Source organism: Echeneis naucrates, chromosome 1, assembly GCF_900963305.1.
Source record: "Echeneis naucrates chromosome 1, fEcheNa1.1, whole genome shotgun sequence".
Lineage (NCBI taxonomy): Eukaryota > Metazoa > Chordata > Actinopteri > Carangiformes > Echeneidae > Echeneis > Echeneis naucrates.
The window spans coordinates 17,329,034-17,344,982 of NC_042511.1; the positions used below are offsets into that span (position 1 = coordinate 17,329,034).

The 15,949-nt window shown below is 40.3% G+C and overlaps 4 protein-coding genes across 5 annotated transcripts; 1 reads left to right on the forward strand and 3 right to left on the reverse strand.

The window, feature by feature from the left end:
• Positions 1 to 614: 614 nt before the first annotated feature.
• LOC115047866 (lysozyme g-like) lies at positions 615 to 3,219 on the reverse strand. Of its 2 annotated transcripts, XM_029509082.1 has the most exons (5): positions 3,064 to 3,216; positions 1,534 to 1,611; positions 1,182 to 1,378; positions 942 to 1,092; positions 620 to 860 (listed from the first exon to the last, which is right to left on the reverse strand). In XM_029509082.1, the coding sequence occupies exons 1-5, from the start codon at positions 3,065 to 3,067 to the stop codon at positions 730 to 732; spliced, it is 561 nt and encodes a 186-aa protein (XP_029364942.1). In that variant the 5' UTR covers positions 3,068 to 3,216; the 3' UTR covers positions 620 to 729. The 2 variants fall into 2 exon arrangements, with proteins under 2 accessions (XP_029364934.1, XP_029364942.1); XM_029509074.1 differs by having other exon boundaries at positions 615 to 1,092; positions 3,064 to 3,219.
• Positions 3,220 to 6,270: 3,051 nt separating this feature from the next.
• On the reverse strand, positions 6,271 to 8,367 carry LOC115040764 (lysozyme g-like). The gene is made up of 6 exons (XM_029497784.1): positions 8,065 to 8,367; positions 7,543 to 7,605; positions 7,359 to 7,436; positions 7,053 to 7,261; positions 6,806 to 6,956; positions 6,271 to 6,739 (listed from the first exon to the last, which is right to left on the reverse strand). The coding sequence occupies exons 1-6, from the start codon at positions 8,315 to 8,317 to the stop codon at positions 6,603 to 6,605; spliced, it is 891 nt and encodes a 296-aa protein (XP_029353644.1). The 5' UTR covers positions 8,318 to 8,367; the 3' UTR covers positions 6,271 to 6,602.
• Positions 8,368 to 9,248: 881 nt separating this feature from the next.
• Positions 9,249 to 13,272, reverse strand: LOC115039591 (N-acetylmuramoyl-L-alanine amidase-like). Its single transcript, XM_029497314.1, has 4 exons — positions 13,200 to 13,272; positions 11,556 to 12,416; positions 10,271 to 10,481; positions 9,249 to 9,558 (listed from the first exon to the last, which is right to left on the reverse strand). Exons 1-4 carry the CDS (start codon positions 13,270 to 13,272, stop codon positions 9,249 to 9,251), a joined length of 1,455 nt encoding a protein of 484 aa, XP_029353174.1.
• A 944-nt stretch (positions 13,273 to 14,216) lies between these two features.
• On the forward strand, positions 14,217 to 15,925 carry trappc5 (trafficking protein particle complex subunit 5). Its single transcript, XM_029499518.1, has 3 exons — positions 14,217 to 14,244; positions 14,465 to 14,752; positions 15,219 to 15,925. Exons 2-3 carry the CDS (start codon positions 14,483 to 14,485, stop codon positions 15,513 to 15,515), a joined length of 567 nt encoding a protein of 188 aa, XP_029355378.1. The 5' UTR covers positions 14,217 to 14,244; positions 14,465 to 14,482; the 3' UTR covers positions 15,516 to 15,925.
• The last annotated feature ends 24 nt before the right edge of the window (positions 15,926 to 15,949 follow it).

Genomic DNA, 15,949 nt, shown 5'->3' on the forward strand with positions numbered 1-15,949 from the left:
TGTACAGCAAAACTGTTCAAGTGCCCCTCCATCCTCTACACTCATCTTCTCAAACATTCACAATATTATGAAATGGAACTTGCACTTTATCAGTATATCACTTGGAATTAAAAGTTTCGTCTGTGATTCAATTCAATCTTCTTGGAAAGAAAGCAAATATATTAGCCAAAATGTTGGAGTTCAAACAAAACAGAGTACACCGGTACACCACCATAGTTAATCATTTAAGTGCTATTTGAATTTTTCATCCATCCATTTGAGCTAATGGACTCTGAACACCTGGTGCATTGAAAAGACCTGTGCTGTGTTAGTGTGCCAGACAGGAAGGCATTCAGCCAACGCTCCAACCTCCACCTTTTTTTGGACCTTTTTTTGGACCTTTTTTTGGACTTCTTTTTCAACTAGCACTGGAAACACCTTCTGAACAGATGGCCACAGACTGTGTAGTGTTTGTGATCAAGTCAAATCTTTTACCCAAAGCTGTAGATTGTATTTTAGATCTAACCGTCTGTTGGAACTTTTTTGACTACAACAGTCATGGCAGATCATTTCATGGCTCTTGGCAGCAAAGCAAAACTTAGAAAGGGATTAAACTGAGTCACCTGTGAACAAATGACATCTCAGAGTTGACACTCAAACGAACCATATTTATTTTGTGTATTTATCAGTGTTTCATTTACTGTTTGAAGAAGACAATAGAAAGATTTCTATTGTCTACAGATTCAGCTATCAAAAGCCATTGTTCTTGTACCACTGAGCTCTGGCAACAACATCGTTGGAGTAGTCTCCCCCTGTCGTGCGTTCATCCACGTTTTTGGATACAACGTTTCCGTCCCCCATATTGTAGGCTGCTATCCCTCCTGCAGAGACGAATATAAATGAGAACGAAACTAAACAAGAACATTGATGCATGTTCGACTCAAGAGATTCTGATTGCAAACCTTTCAGCTGCTCCTCTCTGCTCCAGCCAGGAAATTTCTGGCTGATCCTGCCAATAAAATAAACCAAAATCCCAGTGGCTTGTTTGATGTGTTCCTTGCTGTCCCATGCACCCTGAGCACTGTGTCCTCCTCCAGTGGAAGTAATATCCACCTACAAAAATGTGAATAAAAATAAATATGATTGTATTTCAATGTGAGGTTCTGCTGAGAAGATGCAACGGCAATTATAGCTATAACAACCTGCATCAATCCCCAGGCTCTTCCTGAGTCTCCCCAGCCGTTAACCAGTGCATTTCCAGCCCTCGACTCTCTCGAGATGATACCGGCAATGAGAGCTGGATCAATGTCAGTTTCATTTCCCACACTAACAATTATTGACCTATACTGTCCCATTCTGGCTTGGTCAGTCTGTGCCATTGTGTGAGATGCCTTCACACCTGGAAGAGGAAAAAAATCCAACACAAAAAAGGGTGAGTGCAACAAATTCATCCGTTGTTTCTGAAACAGAAAAACTGTAGCTCTGTGGTTAGATGGAAGATGATTTTAGAATAACATCAATCACTCCCCTGTGTGTCCCAACTGCCGTGTTTACCTGAGTATCCTAGACTGTCCTGTTGACTGGTTTTCCATGAAGCACCAGTAGTTGGGACACGCATAATGTCTGCGTAACCTAAAATCCAAATCAAATAAACTTTATTATCCCCTGAGGGAAAATTTGTCATGGGCCACCAAGTACCGCTGCAGCTGCATACAATACACACATTGGCACAATTCCACATGCATGACAAGGGAGTGATAATCAATAACAATAATTAAAAGTTAAGAGAAAGAACTAAAATAGGATAAAACGTTAAGGTTAATAAGGTCCCACAAGATTCTGAATTGCATAGAAAGACAAGTGTTCAAGAACATTCTCAATACTGCACACTGTAAAAGTATACAACCAGCCTCATACAAATACTATATACACTTTGAATAAGATAACATTTATGACTCGTACAAATGAATAAGAACCATTCAAGTCAGATTAAAAGCACTGAAAGCATCTATGCTGTCAAAGGGACTAGAGTGCATTATGAGTTTGTTTATCAGAGCTAATGGGGATGGGAGAAAGAACTTGGAGCGCACACACTTTTTCAGCATGCGAGCTGCTTATAAAATGATAAATCACGATTATCTATCGACTATAAATAATGTAAATAAATGTATTTATTTATAACTATGTTGAGTATTCTTTATATGTACAATATATGTTGGCGTCCCTTGCATAACTATATGAACCCATATTGCACAATGTAACTGTGTACATCTTTTGTGTGATGGCTCAGCCAGGGACGCACAGCCCGGACAGTGTTTGGAAAAGGCTGACTCACAGAAATAAGAGGTCCCAAATAATCCAATATGACACTGGAAATAAACTGGAGTCTAACTGAGAAACTCTGCAGCTCGGCACAGTTTCGCAGCACCTGTCGTGGTGAGCCGTGTCTAAGAAAAGCTGGGAGGTCGGACTGGCTGCCCTGTTTTATCATCAAAGGAGGTGACGGTGAGCGTGGATTTTAAAGCTGCGCGATGCACCCAGGTTACTTATCGCTCGACGCTTCCGGCAGCCTCGTTAGCGGTGGCCGGTGAGTCTGCTCTCTCTGAGGGTAGCAACTCATATTCGGAGTGAGGAGTCTGCTACTTCCGATTGTCCTTGCTTGTGCAATACAACTCCGTCAAAAAGAGATTGAAGGGACGGGTAGTTACTTTCATTGCAGATTTGACTAATGCTTGATTTGCACTGGCTGGAGAGGTCCACATCTGATCAGACTTCCCAACACTGCATTATAAAATAAAGTCATGATCTTGGTGCTCGCTCCAAACAGTGTAAGCCTACTGGGCCGGTTTGGCACACATGCGCATTCCATTTTGATCTGTCAGTGTTTAAAATGAGATGGCCAAATGTGGAGTCAATGTCATTGTGATATTCACATTATTTTTCTGCATACATTAACATTAATGTCAACATGAGAGCATAAAAGCTCGAAGGGTAAAGAAGAGCGCGGAGGAAAACGAAAAATGGTGGGATATTCCATGCCAACGCGATTAAAGCAGGTTTGTTTACTGAAGACAAATAACTCACCCATTGTTGCTTCTTAAAAGTGGACAAGGTGAGCTGTGACTCCTCTCTGGTGTGAGCACGCAGGGCAGATATATTTATGTGGCAACATCCCTTTCACTTTCGCCGGGGCTGATGTTTGGCCTGCAGACTCGTGTGTTTGCAGCTGATTTACAGGAAATGGTTTGTTATGGCCCGCCTTAGATAAAATCAGCTGTCAGCAGCCTGTTTATGTCCTCTGAATTCAGGAAACACGTGTTTCCTGTGTGAACACAAAATGAGCGCAGAAGGCAAAAAGGGCAAAAAAGGCATTAAAACAACTAAAAGGCCTTTTTTTTGCCTTATGTTTTAATTCTAAGTAGTTCAAAGTTCATAATTTATCTATAGTATGAAGAATGTGGAACTTTAAGATTGACTGCTTTTTACAGCTGTAGTCTACTTATTTGACTTTGACATTGCATCAAGGGATTTTTACAGTCACAGTTTGTGACTCTACATACATACAAACGTGAAAATGAAACTGGAATAAATTTGGGGAATAAGGAAAAATATGAGTAAAAACAGTACTGGTAAAGGTCAAATCAAACATCACTGCCATCCTGTTTTTGTTTTTTTTTATTTTCTTACTTTTGGATTCTCTTTCATTTTCAGTATTACGAAGTGCTGTCACAATCCACTGAGTTCAGCATGTTTGATAACTGCTTCACAAAGCTCTTATGTATCTTCAGTTTTGTTTTTTTTTCTCTGTGTGTGTGTCCTTTTGGTCCTATGAGCCACGTCTGTGGAACAGTGGCCCTGAGGACCTGAGGCCAAAAGCAAACTTTTCTTTTTAGTGTGGCTTTTGATTATTTTATTTTTTATATGAATGTGTTTACTTAGACCCCATTTCTATATTTTAAGGTGTTTGATAAACACCTATTATTTTGTTTAATGATACTTTTCTATGGTTGTTGGTCTCTGTCTCTGTGTGTTGGCCCTGTCATGGACTGATGAGCTGTCCAGGGTGACCCCGCCAGCACCCTAGAAACCCAGAAACAGATAAACGACAGAAGATGTGTGAGTGAGTCTTTTCTTTTTCATACCCAGCTCTTACTGTTTATTTTATTTATATAAAATTATATTTATATATGTATATATAATTTTTCGCTTTGTAAATTGGTAATCCGTTTTCTTTAGTCCCCTTTAGTTTTCTTTTTATCTTTGCCTCCTAGTCTTTAATGTTTACTCGATGCAAATAAAATATTACGATTTTTTAATTTAGAGTAAACATAAGGAACTTGTGTGACAAAAAATGGACCAGACTCATTGATTAACTCCCTAAAAACAAACTTTCACCCTGCCCTATGTGCCTTAAGGATAATATCTAACTAAGCCAGTGAGCAGGGAGACCTGGGAGACCCCACCAGGGGCACTTGGCCGCAGACAACACAGCCCCCAGGTCACAGGGGCACACAAACCTTCCTACCACGATAAGGTGATGGTTCTCCAGGGAGGATAGGGTAGAAATGTAATAGTTATATGGCTAACACTTTTTTTTAGTAGACCTCACATATAACAAATACAACATAATGAACAATCAGCAATCAATCCTCCAGTTTTGAACCTGATGTTTTTCTGACTCTAAACATAGTCTTTATAATATGCTGGTTTGTTTATAGCCCTTCCATATCTTGAGCATGCTATTTTCAGACTCTTGGATTCTTCTTTGTTGGTGTGTGCTTCACAAAGTTTTGTGGAGGATGCGCCTGCTTGTTTGGCATCACTCTTGTGCGTTTCTTCTTGAACTTGTGGCTTGGCAAAGCAAATCTTTTTTATACTACTGCGATCATGGTGTTCTTTCATGTCTCCATTTCTCTGTTGTAGTTAGTGTCGATGTTCTTCTTTGCCTGGGTCTCCTCAACTTGGCAACAATGTCGTAACTGGTCTACCAAATGGAAAAAATTATGGTAGTTTACTGTCGATGGGAGTTGCTCTGACCTGCAGTAAAGCTACCTGTAGATCACCATCTGTTTTCAGGGTTTTCTCCACAAGTGATTTTATGTGTCTTACATGCCTCTTGATGAACCCGTTGCTTTTTGGGTAATGGGTCGAATTGCCCTGTGTACTGTGGTTCATTGTCTGTCAGTATCTCATCATGGCATCCGAATAGAGACATGTACATTTGCATCTTTTATGTGACTGCATGGCTAGACACAGGCAAGGGCATTTCATCCAAAACTGGGAATTTGGAATATCTGTCCACAGTCAGTAAAAACTGTCGTCCATTAATCTCAAACAGATCAGAGGCTAGAGACTGCCACGGTTTGGATGGTACGTTGTGTGGGTTGAGAGGTTCTTTTGGGTTTGCATCCTGATGTTCCACACACACACTGCAGAATCTATACACTCGCTCAATGTCATCGTTCATGTGTGTCCAGTAAACAAATTCTCTTGCAAGGCTGTGAGTTTTCTCAATGTCCTGGTGGCCCACGTGTTGCTTAAATGAGAATTAAAGCAATGTTTTACTGACTCTTTAGTGGGACACATGCGGCGAGGTACCCAGTTTTGTGTTACATTGATATACGTCCAGGTTGTGCTCTGCGCTTCCATACAGTAGTTCCTACACATATTGCATATCCATGATCCCGACTCTGACAAGGCTGCCTGCATCCTGTTGCTCTTAATGTCGTACTTCAAAGAGCCAAAGGAGAGTTTGATGTTTGAAGTTGAAGTAAGATTTTTTATTAAAATATTTAAAATGCAAAATGAGTGATTAAATTAGATGCCATTCATTACCTTGATACCTGATTTACCTCTGACCAATGAATGCTCTTTATCCTTTAATGTTATATCTATGCTAATTTGTGTTATCATGTTACAGCCATGTGCTACTGCTGTGGATGTTAATACTGCAGAACTCCCCAGCACCCCCTGCTTGATCAGGTAAAGTTACTTGGATCTTGTATCACCATTTCTGACTCAGTATTTTGTTTTGATTGTAGAAATCTACATGACCACAATAGGGAATAATAATAATTATAACATTTATATGGCACTTTACATCAGAAATTGATCTCTAAGTGCTCATAACACATTATGCACATTACATGCAGGTAACATGATGAAGCCATCTGGGTGGCTTATATCAATCAAGGGACATGTCGGAGGAGCTGCTTTTTTCAGCAGCTGTTACGTCTTCAACCTTGAGTATCCTGCCGCTGGATTGCCGACTCTGGAGTACATTCAAAGGTATTGTATGAAGATCACATTTAATCTTGTAATTCACATATAGTATAGGTTTCCAACTCGAAAGGTTCATCTTTTCAAAAACAAAGTAGCACAGTGAGAGCATTGAATACTGAAAATACAAAATGCGAACAGATAATTAAACATATATTTCATAGTGCCAAATTGAAAAGTTATATTTTAAAAAGAATGTGGAAGCTTACAATGGGACTTAATCAGTGCTTCCTGTTTTCATTAATGGAACTGTAATACCTTGAGCTAAATTCATCATAACAATATTGCTCCTGTTACAGATTTGTTTCTCATAGGCCTCTGAGTACATTGCGTCAGCTTCAGGATTAAAAGAGGCCCTTTTCTTTGTACCACTGGGCCCGGGCAACAACATCACTGGAGTAGTCTCCAGATGAGGTTTTGCTGTCCATCTCTTCATAGGAGAGAATGTTCCCATCTCCTGCATTATATGCCGCTATTCCCCCTGTGAAGGTAAATATGAGTGAGAGAGAGTTTTGTCATTAAATGTTAGCAGTTTGGTAAAACAAACCTTTCAGCTGCTGCTCTTGGCTCCACTCCGGAAATTTATGCTTTATCCTTATGATGAAATGAATCAGGATGTCAGTGGCTTGGCAGAGGTGCTTCTCATCGTCCCATTCTCCTTTTAGACGATCTACACCTCCAACAGAAGACGCCTCAATCTATGGAAATATTGAAGGTCAGATGGAAACCACTTCTACCATCGTCCAACATGAAGCCACTGCTTCGAGGGAGTGAGTAAAACTGTATATTATTACCTGCATGAGCCCAAAGGTGTTAGATTTCTTTCCATCAAAGCTGCCCCACCCGTCAAGCAGTGTCTTTCCAGCCCTGCTAGATCTGGAGATGATGGCAGCGATGAGAGCTGGATCAATTCCTTTCTGTTGAGCCACCTTTTTGATGACGGGTATGTAAGTGATCATTTCCACCAGGTCAGTCTCAGCCATGGCGTGTGAGGCCCTAATTCCTTTTGAAAGAAATTAAAGAACAAGAGTATTGCTCCTCAGCAGTCACTGATATGGCGTCACCACATATGTGGACAAATGTATTGATGCAGCGGATACCTGAGAAATTGAGATTGTCCTGTCTAGCTGTTTCCAGTGAAGCTCCATTACATTCCACCTTCATAATGTCTCCGTAACCTACAAATGTGCAATTTATTATGAGTATTTTTGATCAACACATCTGCACGTCAGCATAAATTCCTTGTATGAGAAGATGTTTCACATCGTCCAAAAAGAGGCTTACTGAAGACAGGTGTGGATGATGGTGTGGATGATGGTGTGGATGATGGTTCATTTATGTCCTTGGCTGAAAATAAACAGACATCATTGTTTGTTAAATTGTAAGGGAAACTAACTGAAAAGTATCATGGTAAGAAATAATCCACAGTGGAACTGTGTGTGTTTTTATCTCAGTGATGGTTCATTGATAAAACTAAAATATAACCTAACCCTAACCCTCATTTAAAATCCTAAAAATTATATCTACTTCTCTCTAATTACAATCTGTGAGTAAACGAATGAGCTTCATGTCCAAAGTTTACAGACAGACCCAAAATGTCTCCGATAACTCTTCCTGTATCAGCTGAAGTTGCTTCATGAATTCCACCGGACGTTTGCGTCAAATCGCACGGTGTCTGAAGCTCTATACTGAACGCTCTCAGAGAATCTAAACAAACTCACCCTCTGTTCGCACCCTTAGTCGAATGCTGGTTTTATTCTAAGACTGGTTTAAAAAAAAAAAAAAAAAAAAAGTGTATAAACCCACCGAAGCGCTCCTTCTGGGCGTTGCAGCGGATCTCTCCCAGCGTCTCCAGAACCACCTCTTTCACTCCGGACTCGGTGAAAGTCCGAAGCAGAACATTGGCCACCTCGGCCCGGTCCTTCCCCTCCAGGTCCACCTGTAGGATCCTGGGCTCTCCCCCACGCCCCAGGATGGTGAAAAGGAAATTGTCAAAATCCGTCCTGCTCAGGTCCTGCAGGGCATGAAGCAGAGCTCTCCTAACGGTCTTGGTGTCCATGGCTGTCCCTCAGCAGTCTGCCTGACCAACCCCGCATAGACGTGGAAGCAGACCCTGGCAGACTCATTCCTGATCCTCTGGCCCCCTCCCATGGACTCCCTGGTGAAGATCCCCTGCTCTTTACCGACATCCTAAATCTCTTGAGCTGATCTCAAGAAATATGTGCTCAGATCAAATGTTGGGGGAGATATGTGCAGTGAAGTCCGGTGTAACAGCGGAAATATGTCTTTTTCAATCAGCAACAATAATAATAATAATAATAATAATAAAGGAAGAAAAAGATAAGGTACATCACTGACCTTGGTGAGGAAATTCATACTTCAGCACACTCACTATGTTAAATTCTCAGCATTCTCTCCTGGTTCATTTGAATTATGAGGATAATTATTTTTCTGGGCTTTATTTATTCAGTCATATTTTATTGAAGCCTTGCTCTCTTTTTTTCTCTGAGTCTCATGGAATTAGATACGGGCATTTTGCACCAACCTGAAAAATATTAGTCTTTCCTTGTTTGAGCTGTATGTGATGTGCGTCAAGATATGATATAAATGAACAATCCAGATGGTGGCTGTTACAGCTGACCAGGCTCTTTATTCTTCAGTTTTTGTCATTTTCCTTGTAAATCATCATATATCATATGATAATTGTCATTGAGATTCTTAAATGCTTTTTATGTGTGTTTGGTTGTCTTTTTTTTATTATTATTATTATTTCTGCTTACTTTGTGTTTGAAACAAAATTAATTCATCAATGAATTAATGCATCTCTGAAATTGCATTCATTTATACATTTTATTTTTTGTGTATAAACTCATTTTAGTCTTCAGGTCCTTTCAAGACACAAAAATTGCCTATCAAATTAATAAAATCTAAATGGATACCTGATGTGACTAATGTTGTTTGAGAACCTCAAACTGGCAGTGGGCCTCGTGTTACTCCCTTTCCCTGAAGTGTTCCCATGTTCTGATCTCTGAAAAGAAGGCATCTCCAGGACAGGGGGTGTAGTTCACCATCTGTCTATGGCCATGGATGGTGAAGTTTGCAACCAGACCTCCTCCATCTACTGCACATCGCACCAGACGATGGCGCAATAGGTCCATTGCATGGCGAGAAGGCAGAGTGGTTGTGTAGTTTCCAATGAAAGACACACCATACCCCATGTCATTGTGCCCCCTGGTGTGTGTGCCGAGGTGGTTCCAACCTCTGCCTTCATAGATGTAGCCATCAGAGCCAACCACAAAGCTGTGGGTGCAAACACAACACATGAAAAATTGATGTAATATCAAACGAACTTAATAAAAGATACATAAAAATGGAAAGTGTTGCCCAGGTTTAATGGCAAATTAAAGTGGGATTCATTATTAATAATATGTGCAGAGTCTATGTTAGGTTTAACATATATATATATATATATATATATATATATATATATATATATATATATATATATATATATACATAGATACATTTACTTTGTTGTTAAATTGGATTAGACCTACCTTTTCCCTGTTTTCAGTTTTTGTACTAAATTATGATAATGTAGCTAATCTGTCATTTCAGTTATACCAGCAATGTGTCTTTCTTAAAATCAAATCAAATCGGATTTTTTTTTATAGCGCCAAATCATAACAAAGTTACATCAAGCAATTTACATATAGAGTAGGTAAACTCTTTATAAAATGATTTAAAGAGACCCAACAGATCCCCCCAGGAGCAAACACTTAGCAATGGTATCAAGGAAAAACTTCCTTAAAGAGGCAGAAACCTTAGGCAGAACCGGGCTCGGGCGGGGAGGTCATCTGCCTCAACCGGTTGGGTTGAGAGTGGGAAAGAGAGAGAGACACACATAGGGGGCAAAGTTGGGTAGCGTATGGAGAGATGAAAGCAGGAGGAGGTGCAGGCAGGAACATATGATGCTGCATGAAGTCCATAGAAACCTTTAAATACTAGTTACCTGTATCCTATGTCGCTCCATCCACGGTCGTCCTGGTGGAAGCGCTGCATGGCTCTCATGTCACGAGAGCACTTTGGAAAGGATAAACATGGAGAGGATGGTTCGTAGGTGTGGTGAACATACAGAAACTGGAGAGGCAAAGACAGTGGGATAGGTGTACCCTGGGGGGCTTTTGCGCCCCACTGACAGCGAGGGATGATTTGAGGGCAGTCTTAAAAGAGGAGGAGAGAAGAGACAAGTTAGGGCACCAAGGACACCACCAATTTTGTGAGGTTAAACAGTCAAGCTTGGAGTCTAGAATCAAAAATTGCCTAGACAAACTCGGCTATTGTATGGGACTGGCTTAACTCACTTTTTGTACCAGGTATTTCTCTTTACACTGCAGATATAGTACACCCAGTGTTAGCAGCAGGCAAGAAAAAAGACAAAAATCTGTTAATATTAAGTTAATATGTCAGAGTTCAAAGCCAGGTTACTCTAAAGAGATAAAAGAGTGAATGCTAACCTGGCAGCTAATGCTAAGATATATATATTTCACCTCATACAAGTAGCCAAGTGATAGTGATGTTCTTCCCACTTTTTATATAATTTCTAATGTTTTTTTTCCCCAGCTGCTTTAACACAACCCAGCAATTAATACAACATGTAAAAATAGAAAAAGTTAAAATGCTCTGTCAATTTAAGAAGAACTGCAGACTCTGGTCTGGTGATGATTTAATTTCTGTCTAGTTATTCTCAATTCTATAAGTCATGGAATGAAAACACTGAATCCACAAGAAGAAATGTAATTCCTTGTGAAAACTTTTTTTCCCCTAACCCTAGATATGTACTCTGTGTGTGTCAGGTTTTTTCTGCAATTGTGTAGGTACTTTAAAAGGGATCATTTTAAAAAGGTTTAAAAATGTTTTGAAGGAAATGTAATTCATTCCTGATGCTTTGTTTCAACGGTTTAAGCATGATATCGTATCAGACTGATATGAAAACAGCATTGTTTGAGCTATCCAAGAATCAGAGTATAGATATGACAATACAGTCCTAAAGCATAAGATTAGTTTATACCAGGTATTAAATCACCCAAGTCTAACACTTCAATATATCATTTAGCTGATTGATACAAATTTACTGAGCAATTGAATAACTGATTATTCAATTACTGTTTTTCGAATCATATATTGATTCGTTCCAGGCTTTCCAATGCAGATTGAGCTTGTTCTTCAAACTTTGCTAATTATGGTTCAGCCCTGCCTTGAACCCAAGTATAGTTTTTGATAACTTCATAGCTCACCCCAATACTTGTGTGTAAATACCCGCAATCCATCCTTCACCGCCTTCCCCACTCCAGTGTCATGTGCAATCCATTCTGTCTTCTCCAACTTCCAGACCAGTGCTAGTGTCTCCATCACCTTGGTGTAAAGATCAAGTGACTCCAGTTTGGCTTTTGAGAGCTCCCTTCGTCTTGGACTGATAAGGGCGGTGATGGCGTCAAGACCCTCCCCCTCATGCAAATTGAAACTATAGTATCCTTTCAGAATCTCACTAAGGGCCTGTGGCTGTTCAGATCCATTTAGGTTGCTGAGGTTTATGCCCAGTATAACTCCATCCATCCCCCCATTAATCACAGCATCAGTAGCCAGAGTTGCAGGGCGAGACAACTTGAATATCTTAGGGTGGTTCACACTGTCCCAGCACCCATTAGGCCCCAGACGATGAGATGGTGGGAAGTCCTGAAGACTGAGGAAGGACAGTCCAAGTGTCCTGCCCAAGGTGAGAGGGAAGATTCCCACCGCTGGTGTCCCCTCCATGTTTGCTTTCAGCCCTGACTCAATTCCCAGCAGTAACGGTGCAAGGGCTACAGTGGTGCCATCTGGAGCAAGAATCACCCCTCTTTCCTCTCCGTGGTCGGTCACAATGTGGTAGATAGCCTTGTCAAAAAAGCTGAAGGATGAGACGTTGAGAATGGCTTTTTCAAGGACCTCACCATCAGTGAGATTATATGACGACCCCAAGAAATGGATTGTCATTGCATCATCATGGCCAGCGGTCCTGCGCAGTGCTCTGACCAGAGCCAAAGGGGTGAGGCCAGGGTTGGAGTCTTCGACCTGTCTCACTGCTTGAATGAAGCTGTCCATGTTACGTAGATGGAAACCTGATAGGAATAGTCATTTATATTCAAGGGTCAGTGAGTGAACTATTACTTCAAGAAACTCAGTATGGCTTTTCCATAGTAAAAGCAACTTGAGAAAAAGTGTCGAGGTAAGATAGGAATTTTAATGTCCCTTTAACTGTTTGTAGTAGCTTTAATAAAGTCGGCATTTTGTTCAGTTAGTGAGTGGAAGAAAATTACCCAGATAGGGGAATGGAGCTGGAATTTATATCTTGATTTTATTAAGTCAGACCATCTTCTGCACTCCACCTTTCACCTAAAATAACTGCAACACCTTCCTTTGATTAGCTTAAAATATAACAGAAAGAATTTGGCACAATGTGGCCCACAGTTGATAACTAAGAGAGGCAAACACCAGTGATTTTCAGTCACAGCAGTAACATGAAGTAACCTCTCTAATCTGTTTCCCAGAGTGCTTCGTCAGAGGGAAAATACACCATCAACTTACTGATGGCCGGTGGAAGAAATTATGACAAACATAAAATGCATTACCCAATGTACATATCTTCAAAGATCTGGCTTCTTTTTCAAAACTGGAAAAATCCTCAATTATTTAACCATTACCGTCACCTTTTTATTTGTTTGGTCTTTACAATATTACATCTATCAACAGGGCTGGACGGTGGAGTTTGGTAATCTCTCTAGCTCATATCAGTGTATGCAGTCTGTAAAAGGTGTTGTTTTTTTATTCCTAGTGAAGTATAATAACCAAATATTTTTTTAACAAAACACAACAGTAAACATATTTTTGAATAATTAACTTACCTGCTGGCCGGCAGTGAACAGAATATGATAAAAGTGAAGCAAGAAAAAAAACTGATAGACATGATAAAGTCATGTTCGCCTCTTTTAACTATTGCCTCCAAAGAAAAAGTTTGCTAGCTTCTGCTATTAAAGGGAAAAAAAAAAGGAACCAGAGTTGGGCTTGACTGAGGAGCACCGTTGCAGGTGCAGGTGCTGCAAGTGCAGTTGTGATCTCCAAAACTCTACAACTTCTGAAATGAATTTGTGTAATTGTACGTGCAGGACTGCAGTGTTGTGACGTAAAAGGAGAGAGTACTCTTTGTACGCTGATGGCCCCAAATATTGATTTAGTCTACAGTGGGTTAAAGTGTGTCACAAGCAAAACAAAATCTGGACTGTCTGGTAAAATTTATCATACAGTAAACAGCCTAAGTGGGATTTTTTTTCCTGAATTAGGTGTACTTAACTGTCAGTTTATACCCACTATGTTGACACATAATGCTGTATATTTGTTGAACTGAATTGAAACTTGATGCGTGGTTAATGTCCACCATATCTTGTGATTTTGTGTTCAGGAATGTCAGGAAACATTTAGTCACCTCTGATGAGCAGCTGTAAAATATATGTGATCAATAAATTTCTGTAATAAAGTTCTGTAATTCTACACAAACTGAACTGTTTGTTACTGAAACCGGTGTTAATACCGTCAGCCATGGAAAACATATACATTCGTACTCACTGCACTTAAAGAAGTTTTAAGAGAGACACTTGAACGTTTATGTTGATTTGATATTCCAAGTCAAAGTTAAAAGCTTAAAATTGTACGTGAAACATTATATCTCACTGTGGTGCTGAAGTCAAACTCCCAGCTTGTATGGAATTTGTTAAATGCATAAAAGTAACTAAATAATAAGTTCGGGTTTTAGAAAGTAAAAATGATTTTCTTCCATTTTAGTCATCATTTTTATTTTTCTGTGTTGTGCAAGTGTTTAAATGTTGTGTTTGGTCAGAAGAGTCATGTGACAAGATGACGTTCACAGTTGGACCAGGAAGTAACTCGTCAAAGGCAAGTGTAGTAAACATGGACATGAAGCAGTGAGGGATTAAAGGTTACTGTTTGTGTTTGTGGAAACTGGAATAAAAAATATTCATTAACTCACTTGGACGGATGTCATTTAGTTTTTTGTTAGTTGGTTTTGTTTGCTGTTTGTTTTAGGTTTGCTCTTTGCTCTAGTTAGCATTGCCCAGCTAGCCTGAGGTCCCGCAGTGTCTCTGTTTCTCTGCAGCCGTTTGTTAAAAACATTATGGAGACTCGATTCACTCGAGGCAAGTCTGCCATCCTGGAGCGGCCCCTGAGCCGACCTAAGACCGAGGTTAGTGTGAGCGCCTTCGCCCTGCTGTTCTCCGAGGTTGTCCAGTACTGCCAGAGCCGGGTGTACTCGGTGTCCGAGCTGCAGGCCCGCCTGGCCCGGCTGGGGCAGCAGGTCGGGGGCAGCCTGCTGGACGTGCTGGTGCTGAGGGAGAAGAGCGGCAAGAGAGAGACCAAAGTCCTGAACATACTGCTGTTTATCAAGGTATCCCAGCCGATCATTCGCCCTCTAACAGGAACATGATCATGTCCATCAACACCTAACTCCATCTGGGGCCCCTGTGTTGATTCGTATCTATGAAATAAATATGCTGTTCCAGGAAAAAGACATTTCCCTTTAAAATTTCTGAATTTAAATAGATATCTGCTTGAAGCCCAATAAAGTCAAATATTTTGATTATAATAATAAATATTGTGAGGTTTTTTGCCTGGTGTTGTCATACATGACTGTGAAACAGCTGTGCTGTTTCAGAGCAGTGAGACTTTATTTAGTTATTACCATAACCATCAATTCATATTCACTTCACTCAACCCTTTTGCTTTACTCCCCAGGCCACTCAGTAATTTTAAATGTTGGGAACTCATATTTGCAATGTTTTGTTAGCCAGTGAAACCCACATGCCCCAACCTCAGCCTACATAGTCCTCAGTCATTTGCTTTGTGTTCCACAGGTATCTGTGTGGAGAACCTTATTTGGCAAGGAGGCAGACAAGCTCGAGCAGGCCAACGATGATGACAAGACTTACTACATCATTGAAAAAGAGCCCCTTGTCAACACGTATATCTCTGTTCCCAAAGAGAATAGCAGCTTGAACTGTGCAGCTTTCACCGGAGGGATTGTAGAGGCCATCCTCACCAACAGTGGCTTCCCTGCCAAGGTCACTGTTCACTGGCATAAAGGCACGACACTCATGATCAAGTTTGATGACACCGTGATTGCTAGAGACAAGGCACTGGAGGGCAGATAGAGATCGGACAGGAAGTGCGGTGAAAGCACTATGGACAGAAAATTAACTTTATTTAAGACAATTTATTTTGGTTGCCAAATTTAAAGCAGAGAATGTAAATGTAGATGTTCCAATGTTATTTTCCTGATTAAATACAAAAGGATGACTTCTTCAAATTGCTTACTTTTTCAATTCAAAAGCTTAAAACCCAAAGTTCACTTTTACAAGCATTATATGTTTGACAAGCTTTTTTTTCAGCTGTGTTTGTACCTAATAGTTGATTGCTTATTTGACTTATTAATCAACAGGATCAATGGGGGTCAAGTGGTTCAGAGTGAATGCCATATAACCATCATATAATCACATGTCCAATTTGAATCTGGCCTGGGACTGTTGCCCCCCACCCGCCTGTCTGCCACTTACTGATTGAAATAAAGGCATAAAAAAAGAAATGT